At 36.7% G+C, this 20443-nt stretch overlaps 1 protein-coding gene across 1 annotated transcript; it reads right to left on the bottom strand.

Moving 5' to 3' along the window:
- Positions 1–10217: 10217 nt before the first annotated feature.
- Positions 10218–13469, bottom strand: LOC146464525 (uncharacterized). Its single transcript, XM_085129672.1, has 4 exons — positions 13399–13469; positions 12186–12414; positions 11253–11368; positions 10218–10683 (listed from the first exon to the last, which is right to left on the bottom strand). The coding sequence occupies exons 1-4, from the start codon at positions 13420–13422 to the stop codon at positions 10486–10488; spliced, it is 567 nt and encodes a 188-aa protein (XP_084985798.1). The 5' UTR covers positions 13423–13469; the 3' UTR covers positions 10218–10485.
- Between the last annotated feature and the right edge of the window lie 6974 nt (positions 13470–20443).

Genomic DNA, 20443 nt, shown 5'->3' with positions numbered 1-20443 from the left:
TGGCGTTGAAGCTCATTCGAAGCACCGACTCAAACGAAGATATATAGAAGCAAAGGTCCAAACTACATTCGAGGTAACTTTAACAAAGCCAATGACACTGAATCGAAATTTGGCATATAGAAAGGTATAATATTTTCAAGCACAATAATACAATAAGCTATGCTATAGATCGTGACACGTGGTCATGTGATTGTTTCCCTTAAAAAAGCGAATATTTGACAGGTAGGCGACGGTTTTAAGAGAAAAGATCAAACAGAAACGCCTTTTTAAAATAAAGATTAAATATCTCCAGGAGCCCCTCCCTTCCCCCCCAGGCTTTCTTTTCCCTACTGCTTAGGTTACGTAAATAACTGCGAGCGTCTTTCTTCTATTTAATCTGTCACACGCAGTTCAAAGATATCTTCGTTATATCCGTTTTTCCTAAACAATGTAACAGAATTTGATCATTCAGTTGATTTTGTATAAGGATTGCATGGTGTGATTCTTTTCCTTAACAGCTATATCCATTTGTTTAAACGCAGACAGCTCCGATCTAAACCTACACTATTCGGACAACATTTCAACTTTGCCAGTGCCGCAACGACATGCAGTTCATTTGCAATGAACTGAAACAAGTCACCGTCCTAAATTTGTCAAGATTAGAAACTTCCTTTAAGTTATTGTTAAAGGCATTGTAAAGGCAATTACTGACAACGTTTTGCATTTTTCCGCATATTCCCCTGTTCAAGTTATCGTTCAAGACAAAGTAAAAACAAACATTTATCGCATTTTTCTGCATGATCCTTAATGGCAGTAGAATCAATTAATTTTGTAATATAAACTGTTTATACTACGACACAATAAAAACATAAAGTTGAAGAAGGAACAATATTAACGCTATCAATTTTAACTTTCGCGTATTTGTTTGTAGCCTCCCACGCAGACGTTCTTAGTGGGAACCCTAAGAACGTCTGCGTGGGAGGCTAATTTGTTTGCCGCTCGGCAATTGTTTAGCAGTAAAAGATGGCAATTTTAAATGTCTGTATTAAGCCAGCCTGGAGTTAGTTGAACATATATTTAGAATACTTGTAAGTGCAGGAAACCTCTAGTGAGAACTAGATTATTCGATGTAATAGGTCAATAGTGAAGCTCTTTGCGGTTCGAACAATTTTAACGCTTTACTGACGAAGATATTGATTAATGGGTCGGAAATAACATACAGGTAACTATTTAAGAACGGTTTGCTGTAAGGACCGACTAAGCGTATACAAAATAGAAAAAACCGATTTCCCCAAACTTTGCCAGAATAAAGGGCTTGGTGAACTACCTCTAAAAATATAAGTTTCATTTTGTTTAGAGCTTTATTTATTTTGGGGGAATTTTTTTAAAATTTTACCCATGGAGGCGGGCTAAAATCACGCCGAAGTAGGCACTTTCGTAGAAGCTCCCTTTTATACAAGGAGCCTTTTCTAGAAAAGATTAACCCAACAGAAGGAACAATTTTTTTCTTCTTAGATGACTGGCGGCGTTAAAGTTAAATAAAACGTAAACATGAATTTTTGACCAATTTTTTTAAGTTGCGCCTTTTTACCGGTGATTATAACAACGTAATTTTGGCTAAATTCAAGGACAAAAAAAGCATTTTGGTACATCGCTTTGCCCTACGAAACTACACTCCGGGAAAACATAATCATTTCAACTAAACATTGATCGAATAAAAAATTGGGATAAATTAAACAGCGAGTTCTCAGAGCGTTTTCAAAACATGTCACTTCAGCAATTAAGAGCGACCTTTGACCTTTTATATCGAGAGGAAATATAAACGAGAGCTCATAAACCTTGACTTTCCTTCGCCGGAAGACGCTTATTTTTACTCTGCTTGCACATTTTGAGTAAAGGAAAACTACACATTTGAATTTGAAGTTATGTACTAGCTATGAAAGATAATTTTAAAAGCAAAATTAGCAATTCAATTCGACTTTGCGTAGGCGGTTCCGATTTGTTTACTACGAAATTGCGATTTTAAAGCCTGTTTACAATACAAATACGGCATCAACTACAAGGTAAACCTCATTCTACCGAATGATTAATAAATCCATCTTACCTTAGAGATCTTTTCCTGAATAAAAAACACGGTCTGTGTTCATTGCAAAAGTGTATTGACCGAGATCGCGGAACGCCTCAAGCCAAAGAACAGGTTAACGAAACTACAGGAATGCCAGGAGTACATTTCGTACTGCGATGTGTACTTACGTGTTTCGGTATTACTATGACAAGTCAATTCAAAACGCCTTTTTTTCTTTTCGGACACTAAGATGTAATATCTTAATTACTTAAGGTTTCCCGGTACCTTCAGAGGTGTCTCGCGTCCAAGCGATGTAGCGCATCCGGTTTAAACTGTAGATCAGACCTGAACCCATATATCAAATTAAAGCTTATAGAGCTGGCTATCCAACTAAACCAAGAATTTTGAAATAAAATGAATTGCCGAATTTTTAGCGCTGTTTTCTCGAATGAATTTTTTACCCTTGGAGGAGCCACTTCAAAGAGCTAAAGCTCAAAAGGAATTTGTTCGTTTGCCTTCAAATTTGGACAGTAGCTAGTTTCGAAATATTTTTTCTCCGAGAGCGATTTTTGTACGATTACTCCATATTTTTTTCATCCTATTTCGAAAATGCTCTATAACTTTTCACTGCGATTGAATATGGCAAATCGCAGACACGTTTTTTTTGCGCTTTGGGTCCGGAAACTGAGGAGCAAATTAAATTAACAAAAAACAAAATTCACTTTGACTTGTAGCTTTAAAATGGTGATTCGGACGCTCGCAATTAGAGGTCGTAAAAATTTCGAAAATTTATTTTATTTCAAAATTCTTGGTATGGTTTGATAGCCAGCTCTATAAGCTTTAATTTGATATAGTGGTTTAGGTATCTACAGTTTAAACTGGATGCGATACATCGCTTAAACGCGAGACACCTCTGAAGATATCGGGTAACCTTTAAGATCGCGTAAATTGAAAAGAGCGCCGTGTCCCGAAAGCTTACTTCTTTTGTTCGTTGCACGATGTACTTGCTGAGTGTACAGTGGAGTTTATCGTGGGTGGCTACGACCACCGGAGTCAGTGGTGCTTATATATGGCTGTGTGTGAATATGGGTAGATTGTAGGGGGAACATCTGGTTCAAGTGTGGACAATTTTAGCCAATGTGAAAAGCTTAATCCTTGCCAAGTGTACCAAATCCACGCAAGGGCATCTGCGTTATTGCAACACTCAAGACGCTATGTAAGACTGAAGCAAAGTTGTTATCGGTACGGGCAGGTATGTTTTAGTGGTGTGTACTGTGTATATGAATGCCCAACATAAATTAATTTAAAAATATTTACTCTCAAAACAAAGAGATTTTTTTTCTTTTCTTTTCCTTCTTTTTTAACGTTTAAAGTTACAATTAACCTCTAACTCAGCTAACGTGGTTAAATTTGTATATGATTTGCGTTTTTTATATCAAGAATCGTCACGGATCAGTAAGTTTTCGTTTAACTTGAAAGCTTGAACATCTTCTAAGGAGTAATTTTTAAACCAAAACCCTTCTGTAGCGAACTTAAAAGAGGTAAAAGGCCGCAAACGTTAGTAAACATTGTGATGTTTTCGATACGTTTACGAAACGCTTAAAATAATTTAATTTAATTAAAACTTGTTTAAAAGTCACGAAACAACTAAGCTACGGCAAACGTAAAGGCAAAAAGCTTTCTTGTTGCTTTATAAATATAGAAAGCGAAAAGTTTCCCTGATCATCAATAATTAAGTCCGTGAAGAAGGATTTTTTGCTTAAAACCACAAAAGATGTACGGACGAGCATGATAGCATTATTTGTTTCACAAGAAGAGAACGTGACAAATTAGATTTGCGGGCCTTCAAGGAACCGAATGTATGTGACAAGAGAAATTGAATTTATTAATTCATTCAGATCGGGGGCGGAGGGGGGGGGACAACAAATGTGGGCGGTGGTGAATAAAACATTAATGCATTCTATTTTCTATATGTTAAAATTTCCAAGGTAAAAAGCAAGGTAAAGTACTTGTAGTAATTGACTGTTTTACCTTCAAAGGCATTTTTGAGAAAAGCGAAAGTCACCTTGAGCTCACTATTTGACCGAGACATCGGGACACATTTGGTATCAGATGGCGTTCAAATAAGAGGATCTGTGCCGCTCCCATTGGATGGGCATGGCATGGGACGTCAGTGTCAGGGGAGAAGGGAATATCATCTATACATGCTAACGGCTTTTTGGGGGCGTCTACAGACGGATTCCACCCAAGGCGTAAAGCATAGTCCCTTTCCGTGTTAAGAGATCTTGTAAAGGGGTGTCGTAGTTGTAGCACCTCATATTACTACTCACCCGAGACAGTCGCCGTATCCCTATCTATAGTTTTGGTTGAAGTTTATTGTTTCATTATAATTATTACTTGTTTGTGATGCAAGGAATTTAATTCTATTTCTGTATCTTTTCTCACTTAAGACTTCGTTGGATTGACAGCAAGTGGTAAGATCACAAGAAAGAAAAAATGGGTACGGCCACAATGTGGAATTAGCCTATATCATTCCCATTTTCATCGCAGTTTCCTAAATGTCACGGAGATCTGACAAGTTGCAACGTTTGTCATATAAAGGTAGTTCATTATTAATGGACAGTAGAGTGCAAAACGAATCACTGTTATATAAATAAAAAGAGCTGTGCGGTCCCGGTATTGTCCAATTTTACACAGTGGGATTCCTGTGGCTTTATTTAATTAATCGTTTAGCGATCGGGCGGCTTGATAATTTTGCAATGAATGCAGGCTATGTCTTTTTTTGGTCAAGTAAAGATCTCTAAGGTAAAAAGGATTTATTAATCATTCAGTAAAATGAGGTTTACCTTGTAGTGGATGCCGTATTTGTGTTGTAAACAGATTTTAAAATCGCAATTTCGTGGTAAACAAATCGGAACCGCCTACGCAAAGTCGAATTGAATTGCTAATTTTGCTTTTCAAATTATCTTTCATAGCTAGTACATAACTTCAAATTCAAATGTGTAGTTTTCCTTTACTCAAAATGTGCCAGCAGAGTAAAAAAAAGCGTCTTCCGGCGAAGGAAAGTCAAGGTTTATGAGCTCTCGTTTATATTTCCTCTCGATATAAAAGGTCAAAGGTCGCTCTTAATTGCTGAAGTGACATGTTTTGAAAACGCTCTGAGAACTCGCTGTTTAATTTACCCCAATTTGTTATTCGATCAATGTTTAGTTGAAATGATTATGTTTTCCCGGAGTGTAGTTTCGTAGGGCAAAGCGATGTACCAAAGTGCTTTTTTTGCCCTTGAATTTAGCCAAAATTAGGTTGTTATAATCACCGGTAAAAAGGCGCAACTTAAAAAATTGGTCAAAAATTCATGTTTACGTTTTATTTAACTTTAACGCCGCTAGTCATCTAAGAAAATAAAATTGTTCCTTCTGTTGGGTTAATCTTTTCTAGAAAAGGCTCCTTGTATAAAAGGGAGCTTCTACAAAAGTGCCTACTTCGGCGTGATTTTAGCCCGCCTCCATGGGTAAAATTTTAAAAAAATTCCCCCAAGATAAATAAACCTCTAAACAAAACGAAACTTATATTTTTACAGGTAGTTCACCAAGCCCTTTATTCTGGCGAAGTTTGGGGAAATCGGTTTTTTCTATTTTGTATACGCTTAGTCGGTCCTTACAGCAAACCGTTCTTAAACCTGTCTAGGACTTATTCGTTCCCTAAACTAGTATTAAGACATATAATTGTTATATCATGAGTTTATCCACTCGAAAAACTCACAAAACTGGTCGCTAAGAAGCCTGAACGACATAATCGATCGATCCTGCGTCGCTAGTCCATGTCCCCCATAAAGGATTATTGTAAATTCTTACACGCAAAAACCATGCTTCCTACAATCTAAACTGATAAGAAATTAACATATCTGAATAGTAAATTGGTGATTAACAAACAGCAAAATATTGAGACGTCATTCCAATGGTCATGTAATTTGGGGGGACACAGCTAAACAGTTCTATCAGAATGTTCTCGTTTAGCGTGGCTTTCATTTGACTGATTCCGCGTCACATTTCGTCTTGTCGCTCATTCAGTCCACACGAACGAAGATACAAAGGTGAGGACAATTTTGGGTGACACAGTTGAACAGTTCAAAAGGAATATTCTGCTTTGCTTTGGGTCCTGAAATTTTGTCGACGTTGTGAATGAAGGGGCAAGTTTTGCACCGTGCGCGCGCATTTAAAACTGCCGAGTTGATTGCTAGTCGGCACATGGCAGTCTAAACATTTCTCTAGATCTTCATCGTGTTAACACAGAAACCCACAAAACTTTAGAACAAATATTCGTCATCCAAACCGGTATGAATCCTCATCCTCTCTTGATTTTAGATTATCGATTTCGTTTCCACTAAAACATTTCAACAACGTAAAGCCGGCGACACACCTGGCGATTTTATACGGCGATCACGGCGAAATTTAATCGCCAGCGAAAATCGCTTGATGCGGAGACACCTGGCGATTTTTTTCGCCGATCGCGACGATGTGCCACTTCAACCTTGTTCCCGGGCTCCATCTAGGGGCGTTTTGAAAGTCACATGATAAAAAAAGCTCAACCTGATTGGTTGACTTTATTGGCGATTCGCGGCGAAGAGCGTATAAAATCGTGGGAAGGGGTACACTTGGCGAATGCCGACGAATTTAATCGCCGATATCTGACACGCCAGATATCTGCGATTTTATACACCGATCGCGGCGATCGGCGAAAATCGCAATCGCTGCACCGGGCATACCTGGCGGCTGCGATTGGCGTATAAAATCGCCAAGTGTGTCGCTGGGTTAAGGCATTGTATATAATAAGTAGGTTCTAGCAGCATCGTCCAATGCTATATGGATCGATACATGCTGGAGTTTAGAACCTTAAGAGTCTTTGGGGGTAATTTAATGTAGCTAGAGGGGTTTTTCTTTTCGAAGAGGGATACAAATGTAGACTTTTTAGGCTACTCTTTTGGATGAAAATGGAAATTTATTTAATTACTAGTCAGTGACGATTACAGGTTATTTCTAAAGCGTACAATAAATCCCTTGTAAATAATTAACAAAATCCCTGTATGTTGTAATAAGTTTGTCTTCTGTCTGAATAAACTAAAGCTGGCGTAGAATGAGGGGAATTTTGCAAAGCACGCTCTAACCTGAAAACAGATCATAAAGATTCAAGCTAAGGAAATTGTGGGAAAGGATGTGGAGGCTTTGATGTAGACTGAATTCAGTCGGTTTCCATCTTACTCACTAGTGTTGACGTATCTCAGCGTTGTTCAATTTTATCGTTGATCAACCTCGTTCCCAGAACTTTTTAAAGAGAAAAGCCACGGGAACGAGGTTGATCGTTGGGTGATCTTTTTCATTTCCCTTTGTTTTGCGTACAATACTAATGACTACAGTCAAGCTTCAACAAAAACTTAAAACTGGACCCGGCCTCAACACGGATTTCGACGTCGTCCGTTTTACAAAACTTAAACGACTAACTGCCAGGAAAAAAAAAAGATAAAATTCACCGTAAGCCCAGCTACCCCATTTCTTACATAAGTACTCGGGAAAAGTTATTAAAATATCAAGAAAATTCACCTTGGTAGATCATATCCTTAATTCTCATGACCTCCGTGTTGAAATAAGTATTGCGATTACCAGGAGAAATTTCATGCTGATCACTGTTAGGACATTAAGGGTTAACCAGGCAAGTGACTACTTACAAAACGACTTACGTTAGAATAGTACTTTATTGTGCATGCATACGTTCCATTCTGAAATATGCACGTCAGGCCTTCCGTACTAATTTGCCAGGCTATTTGTCCGACCAAATAGAGAGAGTTCTGAAAAGAGTCTTAAGGATCCTATTCCCAGAGGTTTCGTATAGCAAGGCCCTGGAAGAGGCGGGTTTAAAAACACTCTTCCATAGACGTGTGGAATTATGTAGCAGTCTGTTTAACAAATAGTAGAGAGTGACCAGCATAAACTAGCTACTCGCTGCCCGCGCACAATAACAGTGGGAGATATCATAATTTTAGGACTAGTCGTATGTTTTCAATCCCGAATGTGAAAACAAAGAGGCCAGTTAGAGACACTTTCATAATGCACTTTGCAATTAAACAACGATTGTAAATAGGTAATTAATACTAGTGTAGTTAGGATTTTTATAGTCTGAAATTTTAAACATGCTGTATATAACACAAGTAATTCAGCTTATAGCTGCAAGTTGTTGTTTTTTAATAAACGATTTATCTATCTATCTATCTATCTATCTATCTATCTATCTATCTATCTATCTATCTATCTATCTATCTATCTATAGTAACTTTCACCGAGCTGAAGTTAAGGGTTACATCTAAAAGTCACTATTATGTAAATCACTACCCTTAATGATCATATTTTGCAACAGTGATTTCACAAAATGCTTGACAACTTAACTCTTTAATAGTTTCTAACATCATTTAATGAAGAAAAGCTCTGAACAAGAGGCGTTGAGGGGTATTTATTTCAAGAAAAAATTGGCATCTCAAATTTGTATTTATCTAAAACAAGAAATTTCCCCAAAGTGATCCGTTGATTGCCTTTATTCGTAAAATTACACATGATCTTAAAACCATACTGATCACTGAACAACATTCACACAGCATCATGGTGATGACTAAGTACGCTGCGGCTTTTGGACGATGTATGTACGTAATGTATGTAAATCTTTATTTAAACACGGAAAGTTAAGCTTAAGTTAAAAACTAAAACTAATTACAACTGCTTTACAAGATTGTCGTGTGCGGATCCGATATATCAGCTACCTTCTTGATATTTCGCTTGAAATGCTCAACGGAGGAAGCATTTTTTTAAGCTTTTGGGCAAGTTATTTCATAACATGGGGGCCCCCGCTGTAAGGAAAGCTTCGTTTCAAATAATTGGTGTTTGGTTTGGACAGGGACAGCCTTCCCTCAGAGTTTCATAAGTTGTAAGCAGAGTGACGCTGAGAGAAAAGCCTTTGTAGATATTCCGATTCCAAGGTCATTTATGGTTTTATACATCATTAAGACTTAATTTTGTTTCTTTCGCCGAAGAGATAGCCTCTCCCAGTCGAGGGTGGAGATAAGGTGGTTTGCGCTCGTGTCAAAAGGTAATTTAGTAATAACTCTGGCTGCACGATTCTGTAACTTTTGGAGCTTATCACTCAAGTAACAACTCAAACAGTCCCAAACGGGGATGCAGTAATGAAAATGAGGCATAATTAAAGTGTTATAAATTTGGATTGCAGTTTCTTTGGATATTAAGGGCCGCACAAGTTTTAGGGCGCCTATAGCTAAACAGACTTTCTTACAAAACTCTTCAACTTGTTTACCCCAAGAGAGTTGGGCATCTATGGTAAGACCCAAAGATTTGGTCTTATCGACTCTCTTGAGAATTTGGTCATCAATTCTGATTTCTATATCGTCACATTGGGCAGATAGTCTTTGTCTTGACCCAATAATCATTAGTTATGTTGTAGCAACATTTAGAATGAGCGCGCCATCTTGGATTTGGAAATTGAATTTTTTTGAAACAGGGTGATCTCCTCCCATACCCTTTCTCAATCCTTCCTCTCCCCAACCCAGGTTAATAAATTTCATCCCTCTCTGCCCATGTTTACGAGAGGACATTCTTGTCAGAAGGGCTGGTAGACCGTCTTTCTGAGTATCGGACTCGCTGCTTATACCACGTTTCGACACCCAATTCATACAACACTCGACACACTTAATAGAGGTTCAATTTTATGGAACGCCATGACCCATTGAGTCGGATTAGTAGAAAATAACGAGATTAAAGACATTGGAAGACAACTCAGTAACTTAAATACATTCAAAAAGTTTAATTTTAGCTTAAGGCAACATCAGACTCTACCGTTCGTTTGGTTTCACATAGAAACTTCGTTTACAACTGATTTTCTTTCTTAAAACATCGATCTTCGTCATCATGAAAATGGCTTAATAGGCCATTTTCATGATGACGTCAATTGACTACAACTACCAGATATCATTTTGTTTTCCTTTTCAAATTCAAATTTTGTAATCCCAGCGGAGAACAAAGAACAATAGCTCTAATTAGCATGAGAAAAAAAACAACTGAAGGGTTCTGGCAGGTGTAGTCCAATGCCGCTATCATGAAAATGTTCTATTGTGAATTTTTAATTATAGCAGAAGAACAGTTAGCTTTAGCGTTAGATTTTACACGACTCCACAAGCTGTAAAGCCTTGATATTTTCTGCTCGTGTACAAAATAAGTAAAGATCATCTTTCTTTTACCCTTTCTAGCTTTTCATCCAAAATTTCAATCAAGGATGGCGTTTTGAACTTTAAGAAAACATTATTTAATGCTTGCTCGCTCGAAAGCGTGGATTCTTTATGCTCTTAATTATTGTTGAAAATCCCTTGATCTGTTTCCAACACTGTTTTAAACACGCGTACTCCTTACAAATCGGATTTTCCGATCCTTATGTCGGTTACTGGACCGTATTAGAGTTAATCTAGCTTTTCTATCACAACTGCAAGTGAGATACATTCCACTATCGTTGTGTTCATAGGTGTAAAATCCTTCAACAGGAATCTCCTTGAACAGGAAGTCATTACCAGCTGCACTGCATTGCTGCTTCTGTAATTTAATTGAAAGTAAATTAATTTGTATTAGGGTGAGTAAAAAAGCACATATCCTTCCAAGGTCTATTTTGTTATTATTCTTATTTTATTTTATTCCTTTGTTATTATTATCATTATTATTATAATTTTTTGGATAAGCCCGAATCGATCTATCATCTCTATCCATTTATTAACTAAAGCTAAAAAGAACCACTTAGACCTTAGAATAAGGAAAAGCCAAGTGATGTCAAGAATCGAGCCCTGCGCTAGTAAAAATGGAGTTTGGGTTTAGCTAATTTAAAGTAAAGGGAACTTTGCTAAGATGGAAAGCAAAGCTTCCTCATAAGTATGTCCATATATTCAATGTACCCGACTAAATGAGAGAATTTTTTATACAAATGCACAAGGAATTTTCTTCTAGGCGTCATCTCTTTTGTGTTAATGACCTGTATGCTTGAGCAAGTACAGATGTTGTAGTGAGAAAATAAATTCTGGTCATAATATCGACCTTACAATTTATGAACAAATGAGAGAGAAATACTGCAGCCGTTTTAGGACGGCTTCTCCACAACTCTTTTTATTCACCTCAAAAACTGTACTGTTTCCATTGATGACCTTCAGTGCATATTCGAAGCCTTTCCACGTCAACTGAATGCACTTCCGCTTTCCTGCATTAGTTCTTCTCGTTATCATCTTCAATCCTTGTTAAGAAAAGAAATAAAAAAAACGTGTGTGATTAATGTGTGATTACTCTGTGAACGAGTAACCAAATGAAAGGACAGACGGACGGATGAATGGATTGATTGATTGATTGATTGATTGATTGATTGATTGAATGATTGATTGATTGATTGATTGATTGATTGATTGATTGATTGATTGATTGATTGATTGATTGATTGATTGATTGATTGATTGATTGATTGATTGATTGATTGATTGATTGATTGATTGATTGATTGATTGATTGATTGATTGATTGATTGATTGATTAAAAGATGTAGTATAAAACGTACAGATACATTTGTGTAAAACAACTTTATAGGGTGGCCTGCTTAACCTATGAGCTGATGGGCAAAACAGCTTATTTACACCGTATATAAAATACGCAAGAAAATATAATGTTGATAAAACTGACAGTCAACGTTGAATAAAATAAATGCCTTTAATAAAATACAAAAGCTTTACAAATTATAATCTTTTAAAGTTAACTATTAAAATCACTTCAAAGTCATTGTCTTTCTTATAGTGCAGACGCCTTTCATTTCTAATTTCCTTTCTTTTTTTCTGCTATCGTTACCACATTAAACGTGCGGGAGATAATGAGTGTACTTGAGAGTATTGACTTCTGCATTTTGTTTAGCACGTGCTGCCCTTTGGCACCTAATCTCGGCTTCTGCATTACACTTTACACATTTATACAGCTTTAAATTTATTTATTCATTCATTCATTTATTAGGTTGTTAATTCTGCTCACAAAGAACCTCTAAAGAGTAACAATAACTTTGTTCTACTCACTCGTCAGTTGATCATTCGTCAGTGAATCATTTGTCCTCAGTGTTCCGTTGCACCTCACCTCCAGACTAGTAGCCATGTTAGTTTTTGATTGATCAACGGCCATGATAAGATTACCGGGACAAGGAGTCATAGGATCGTCCTTTTCTTCTCTGTAACTGGAAATAAGGCTAAAGAGTTTGACCCTTTTGGTATAAGCTCTCGAAGCACCCAACAGGAGTACGGCCACAATCTAAAGCCAATAAGCAAGGAATACAACATGTCAGTGACCAAGAAACGTTTTCGGTAAAAACCTAATTGTATTCAAAAGACAACCTTTACTTTCTCTTTCTCATTGCTGTGTTTTACAAGGGACAACAAATATATAACAGACAGGTTTCGGCAGAAATGTTGCCCTTCTTCTCAGTACAAACGTTCCACTTGAACTGAGGAAGGCAGATTGAAGTTTCTGCCAAAATATGGCTGTTAAATTGAAAATCGTCGTTTTATGTCGACCATAAATACTGAAATTGATAAATGGTTAATCCTCTGTTAAGTTATGAGAGAAAAATAAGCTGCGTGATTAAAGAAATGTCTCTATAGTAAAATGTCTAACTGAAATATTATTTGATCTTTCACTCCCACAGTACAAATATTTTTCATATATTTCTTTTTTTCTGATATTTAAGTATGTTTCTTCAAAGAGACTGATAATGTACTGTAACTTGTTCAAGACTAATCGCCTTTATTTATATCGTTCTTGGACCGTGTTCCTTTTCTCTTTCTGAAGCTGCCATATACGATGATGTTTCTTCTATTTGATCTTTCATCTGCAGTTCAAAATATATGTTTCATATATTTACCTTCGTTTAACTGAAATATTATGAGCTACAATCAGAATTGAACAAGTCTTTACCTAAACTTGTAAAAGTGAGTCTGAATGAAATAACTACTGAAAAAACGTGTTCAATTCGGAATGAAAAAGGAAATCGTTTAATGCATTTGTGAACAACCAGATAACTCTTATATCAGTGTACTATAGATAAATTCAGTAAATTATTTTTTTGGAAAACTGTCTTATAACTAAGCAAGTGTTTTACCAAGAAATAATGTTCTGTATGCTAATCTACATACATCAAAAACTTAAATAAATTTTCAATAAATTAAATAAGAAAAGATGCAGTACATTTAAATTCAACTTAGACGATTTAATCTAGAACAAATCTCTTTCACTTACTGTAAAAATAACTTTATGCTCCATGAAGTCCACTCTTTTCAGATCAGCTCAGTAGAAATACTTCAAAAGACTGATGAATGACTATACCTAGCTCAAGACCAATGTGCCTTATTTATACTGTCCGATGCATGAAAGTGGACTATACATGTCACAGTTCGGGAATGTTGCAAAAATTTTGTAAATGCTTTGGAATTTTTATCCCTACGTTAAGAGATAATTGCTTTTGCATATCTTGAACGGAAGCATTTGCCCATTGACCACCTTTTCTTTATTGTTTAATGGACAGAGGGGTGAAGGTCCAGGGAGTGCTGCGGCTATAGCAATCTTAGCTTTGCCAGCACCCCGAAAAAAATGCAGTGGCAAGGCCTCGCAAGCCTTTGTTTCATGGTTTTAACTAGTAGACTAAATAGCAAGGCCTTCTACTATAATTTTCAGATTAGCTAACCTCTTGACGCAGCGGTAGGTGAATGTGATTTTCTCCCTCATTAAATTAGCGGAAACGCCCCTGAATGCGAACATGCACGCCCGTACATGCGATGAAACATTAGTCTATGGCGTTAACAGAAAACGGAAACAACACATTTTAAACAGGAAAGAAGTATTGAGTGAAAGACCAATTTGCTTATTCCATATTGTAGTAGGTCTGTAGTGCCTGCTCTGCACTGCGATATAGTGTATGTCTTTATGTTTCAGTGAAAGATTTGGAAGAGAAAGATTACAATCGCCGAGAGCATGACTGTCATTTTCGCTTGATCCTTATTGTATAATAGCACTTAAATTTATCGGTAAAACGTAACAGTGTTCTTTAGGTACGAAATAGTTGTAGTGCGTGAATAAAGCACCAAAATTACGACCATTTGTAACGGAAAGCTGCCCGTGATAAAAAAAAATTACCTAACAATGAGACAATCTAAAGTATGCAGCTTTTAGACCACAAATTGAAATAATTTTGGGAATCTACTTCAAAAAGTTGAATTTGTTTATGTGGAAAGATAATTACTTACCATCAGAACAGGCGTAATGTTTCAGTAACATCCTTATAGAAGTGAACACCCCCGTAGAACCACGCCCTATCTCTAATGCATTTTATTCATTTATCCGTCACTACAAGAAAAAAAGAATTAGCCCACCACGGCTGAATCTGATTTCTGGCATGGTGATCCACAAATGTTTGGGAATAGGGACTTACTTCTCACAATTGTAGAAGTTTTTGAGAACTCTAATTTTTGATAAAGGCTGGTTAACATTCAAGTCACGTGGATACAACATATATGTAGGAAGGACATCTCGGGGTAGACAAGTCTACTTCTTTGACCACAATCAATATCCTTCTTTCTTTGCCAGCTCCACGTTTAAATATAAGAATTTGAAGAATTTTGACAAAACGCGCGGGAATTCTTTTCTAATTTTACCAGTATACCATTTGATTACCTTTTATAATTATGGGTGACAAATTACGCCCACAATTGTGGTTGGCTTACACACGCAGGCAAAAAACTGCTCGAGTACTTTATCCAACTACTTAGGACGAACCCTATCAGGGTTTTTCTCAAGGTGATTTTCATCACACCAGTTCACAAAAACCCTCACCCATTTAATTGCGCTCTTTCGCGTAGTCAGGTTACCTGCAACTTCTTTTAATGCCGTAACTTCTTTCATCCGTAACATTTTTAAACCTGGACGCCATCTTACGGGAACTGAGATATAGGAAACGTTGCCATAGCAATTTTGTAATTTCACATGTGAAATTATAAAATAACGATCTAATTTCGCGCCAAAATTAAGAAGTAATTTGTTCACCTATGATATAACAGTAGAAACTTTCTAAGTTAATTTATTAACGGTACAAAGCTAAGAATTTTGCCTTCCGTTACTGCATAAGTTTTACAAAAATAACAAATTGTTTCCCTAATATGTTTAATTTTTTTTTGTTTTTTAGGTAATGCCCCTATATTGGGATTTCCATTCAAATATCGGAGATTACAAAGACTGAATGTTCGAAAGTTCCTTCCATTCTCGAAAATACTGGTCATGGGTCACGTAGACTGTCTGTAAAGCTGTAAAGCCGGCCATACGGGAAAAAAAACAACGCAATTATGGCTCTATAGCTATTGCACGGAGACCGCTAAGTGTCATCCAAAATTGCACTTTAATTTTCAGATTTTCGCTACTTATTCGCGGCTTTTTTTTTTTGCGACTTTTTCGCGGTCTTGTCTTGCCGACTCAAAGGGATTATGTAATTAAGCGACAATGCTTTCGAAGGCGATTCTACAATATAAGCAATAGACTCTTACGATTGTTCTCTTCCGGTCATTTGCGGCTGTTTTCCCGCGAACAAAGTGTTTTGAAAATGAACAGTTCAAATACGGATAAAAAGATACAGGTAAAAATTCATTCTATATTTTCCAATTAACCCAAATAATCGGTGTCTTGGTCACGTCCGCATAGGATTGTTGAAATACTGTAACAGATAACAACGTAAGAACATGTTAAGAACTTTTCAGGCTCAAATTGCCAAAAATAATAAGAACGTTTAACCTCAGCCAGCCATAAAATTAGGCGTTCTTAAATAAATAAATTAAAAAATAAAGAAAAAGTACGTGATATATCATTCTCCGTTCGTGAACGAGCGGTATCCTGAAAATCCTACAATTTGATTGGCTCCGGGAGCAAGCAGAGCTTTCTTTTCTCTTTTTCTTCTTTTGTTACTTTAGGATATATTAGAAATCTGTTTTATCGTTAGTCAACCCTTTTCTCTGAGGTTTACGTGCGGCGTTCATGCAAAATGATCGGCAAAATTTAAATAGAGCGTGACAGTGCGACATAGCGGGCATAGACTGCTTCCAAAGCAATCCACCTTCATCATCTTAAAAACTAAAATGTGGGGGGGGGGGGGGGGCAGAGAAAGAAAGAAAAGAACGAAACGAAATAGACAAAAAAATAAACAAAATAAACATGTTATTCACTGGGTGGTCTGTGTAGGGAAAAGCTGTGCCCTCGGTCTTGAGTACAGCCTTCGACCAATGGCGTCGGGACGTACTCAAGACCTCAGGCACAGTATACGGACCGGTCAGTACGTGGAATCAGGTTAAGTATACTCCAACTCAAAAGGATTTTATCACTCAGAGGAAACAACACCAGCGTTGGTGTTGTAGAAGCTATACTATATATGGCGAAACGGAACTGAAAGGAAGCGTGACCATTGTTGGTTATCGTGCAAAGCAGCAAAGAGTACAATCTTTTTACTGTGGAAACAGCTCACCACATTCTAAAACGTTTTGATCCGGATGGCGTTGAGGCACGTGCGAAGCATCGTCTACCTTAACCCCAAATATTAAAGAAGCAAAAGTCAGAACCACATTTGGCTTACCGGCTTGGTTTCTCAAGCAGTTTATGTCCTGGGTTGAGGTCTTTAAAAATTGTTTACTTAAGATAACTTTAAAAAAAGCGGATGATCAGACGCTGTCAAAATTTGGCAGATAGAAAGCAGGGGCGTAGCGTCCATATACGCACGTACGCCCGTGCGTACAGTTGAGATCTGAGAAAAAAATTTCTCATTAAACTTGCCGGGTAATAATTTCATAGTTTCACATTATACGGGCGTTTTTTATAAGAATTCCTATTTTCCAAGCATTAATCATTCAGTTCTGGCCACTAATAACTATTACGATGATGGACGGAAGATTAAGCTCCCTAGCAATCCTTAATATACATAGACATCACAACTTGGATATTGACAGTTTGGTAACGGAATTTGCCCGTCTCAAGTGTCGACGCCTCGCCCTTTGCTTGTGACCTGTTATCATTGTTTTTGTATTTTTTTTTTTTTTTTCTTTTCGGCACACTGTAGCTTACAGAAAACACTAGGGAAATGGTTAAAATGAACAACTTTCTATTGAATTTTTGCTGCATTATTTATTGAAAATGCCCCACAAAACAACCAGGAGATGGCATTTCCGAGACCCTAAATTTCAAGATTTTCTGGGGGAGCATGCCCCCTTAACCCCCTTAATTGCAAGTGCTAAAGGCGCTAACGAAAAATTTCTTCTCGTGCGTACATCTTCAAAATCCCACGCTACGGCCCTGGAAAGATCTTATCATCCTTCTCATTTTTAAGTACAATAAGCTATCCAGGTTTTAATTTTAGTTGAATGCAGACGGCTCCAACTAAGCCTACAATTTTAAATGTCCACCCATAGTTCGACTTACACTCTTTTTTTATCAGAATTTATTTAATTAGAATATCGAGGCTGAAATTTTTGAAATTTTACGAATATTTTAAAAATAAATCCGAGACGGAGATTTTTTAAAGAATACTAATTTCGTGTGTTGAAAATCTGTGAATACAATACAATTATATGTTTTTAACTAAACCGTATAAAATTCTTCCTTTCTCTAAAAGGGAAAACTAGCCAATTAAATGATAAAAAACCTGCACTAGCTATATGTTCGATGCAACGAAAACCGATGGAGCACGGTGCACAATGTAACACGATACAGATCTGGACATCAATACCGTTCTAAAGCGGAAATGTCATACGCTATAATCTAAGAACATTTACAAGAATATTTTCTGTCTAACATCGGCAGAAAAATAAGAATATTCAGCCTCGGCCGGAAAAGCATGAAATATTCCAATGAGAAAAAGGGTGTTCTGTGTTGACAGTGTCGCGACGATATCCGGTTCAATTGCATTGAACTGTAACAAGTCACCGTGCTAAACTTTTTACGGTTAGAAACCTGATTCAAGTTGTTGGTAAAGACATTGTAAAGAACATAAACAATGTTTTCCATTTTTCCGCATGTAACCTGGTTCAAATTGTCGTTCAAGGCACTGTATCAGGACAAACAATGTATCGTATTTTTCCGCATGATCCTTCATGGCAGTAAAATTTAGTTTAATGTTTATTACTACGCACAAATAAAAATAGAAAGTCGAAGAAGGAACAGTATTAACGCTCTCAATTTTAACTTACGCACTTTTGTTTGCCCCTTTGCATATATTTAGAACACACAAAACATATATTTAGAACACTTTGTAAGTGCAGAAAATGAGAACTAGATAATTCGATGATAGGTTGACTACCTGTTTTAATCTTTCCGGTTTAAAAAGCTTAACGCTTGACCTGTGTGAAACCTTTGATGGAAATAACTTACATGTTTATTTAAACCTGTCTACTAGAACTTATTTGTTCCCTTACTGTTACCATTTGGAGTTCTTTGAAGTTCATCCACTCGTAAAACTCGCAAGATCGGTCGCTAAAATGCTTGATCGACATAATCGATCGACCATATCCTACGTCGATAGTCCATGTCACTAATGAACGCATGCTTGACTGAATATTTTCAATCAAGGTAACCCTTTGAAGCACAAACCTTCTAATCTTAACTAAAAAAAAAGTTAAGATATCTGAACAGTAAATTGGTTATTAACAAACATCACGACATCGATATCTTATACCAATGGTCATGTAATTTGGGACAACAGAGCTGAACATTTCTTTAACGTTTTCCCTGAGTGTCTTTCATTCCGACTGACTTGTCACATTTTGCTTTGTCACTAATTTAGTCCACTCGAACGAAGATTGCTTGGAAACAAAGTGGACACGGCTCTTTAACTGCCCGACAATTTATGACGCACCTAATCTAGAAGCTTTAAACTTATTATTCTAGACACAATATCATTAATGCGCAATGCTCGCTTCAGTTTCCTTTTCTTTCTTTTTTTTTATTTTTAATTGTTTCCGTTTTATGTTACGGAACTTAAACTTAAGCAATGACGAAAGTAAACAACGACGGCGACAAAGACAACTCCCAAAACAATAGCAGTCGCTCTGTACGCGCGGTTTGGATTTACCCTATTTCTTTGCCGTCCTCGGAAAAACAAATTCTAGGTTTTGTAGAGAACGTAAACACACGAAGGCGAATTTTGCCTTTCTTATCTTAGCTTGAACGCCACTCTTACCACTTTAGTTCCTGTAGTTCGCCGTTTCTGTAGAGGTTGAACGAGTCGAGTTGAAATACAGTCTTTTTTTTTATTAGAACGTCTAATTTTCGGGCTGATGCTGAACGTTCTTATTTTTTATTTATTTTTTTTTTTTTGAGCCTGAAAAGGTCTTAAGATGTTCTTAGTTATCTGTTATAGTATTTCAATAATCTGATGCGGACGTGACCAAGACACCCGGCTATTATTTGGGTTAATTGGACAATATAGACTGAATTTTTTCATGTATAAAATTATTTTATCCGTATTTATACTTTTATTTTTAAAATATTTGGTTGGAATAAAAATGTTCTTAACTGACTCTCAGCCTGGGTAATGTTCTTAGCATGTTCTTAAGTTTTTGTTTACCCAGCCTCAACGTTCTTATAAAAGAGGTTCTTTTAAAAAAAAAAAAAAAGAATAATCGCGAAACTGAGCATAAATAAAATGAAGTTATTTTCAAGTGACGTTTTCGTTGGCGTTGCTGTCGGTCGCTGCTCAACTTCCCTACATCCGTGACTGACTGCATGTAGGCGTAAAGCTGTTTACATTTATCTTCTCTTGATTTTAGAAAATGGATTTCGTTTCCACTAAAACATTTCAACAACCTAAGACATTGTATACTATAATTAGGTTCTAGCAGCATCGTCCAATGCTAGATGGATGGATACATAATGGAGTTTAGAACCTTTTAAAGAGTCTTTGGGGGTAGTTTGATGTAGTTACACCGGTTTTTCGTTTCGAAGAGGGATACAAATGTAGACACTTTAGGCTACTCTTTTGGATGAAAATGGAAATTTGTTTAATTATTCAGTGACGATTACAGGTTATTTCTAAACTTTGATGTAGACTGAATTCAGTCGGTTTCCATCTTACTCACTAGTGTTGACGTATCTCAGCGTTGTTCAATTTTATTGTTGGTCAACCTCGTTCCCAGAACTTTTTAAAGGAAAAAGCCATGGGAACGAGGTTGATCACTGGGTGATCCTTTTTTTTATTTTTTTTTTTATTTCCCTTTGTTTTGCGTATAATATTGTCTGATATTAATGACTACAGTCAAGC

This window comes from Pavona decussata, unplaced genomic scaffold (genome assembly GCF_977016875.1).
Source record: "Pavona decussata unplaced genomic scaffold, jaPavDecu1.1 SCAFFOLD_162, whole genome shotgun sequence".
NCBI lineage: Eukaryota > Metazoa > Cnidaria > Anthozoa > Scleractinia > Agariciidae > Pavona > Pavona decussata.
This window is presented reverse-complemented; position numbering and strand designations above follow the sequence as displayed.

Bases quoted from the DNA above. Each gene is read 5' to 3' on its own strand.
- LOC146464525 (XM_085129672.1), bottom strand. From the start codon at position 13,422: ATGGAGCATAAAGTTATTTTTACA. The intron at 12,415-13,398 runs GTAAGTGAAAGA...TATTGGCTTTAG, and splicing joins AGCATAAAGTTATTTTTACA to ATTGTGGCCGTACTCCTGTT. The intron at 11,369-12,185 runs GTGAGTAGAACA...TTTCTTAACAAG, and splicing joins GACGAATGATCAACTGACGA to GATTGAAGATGATAACGAGA.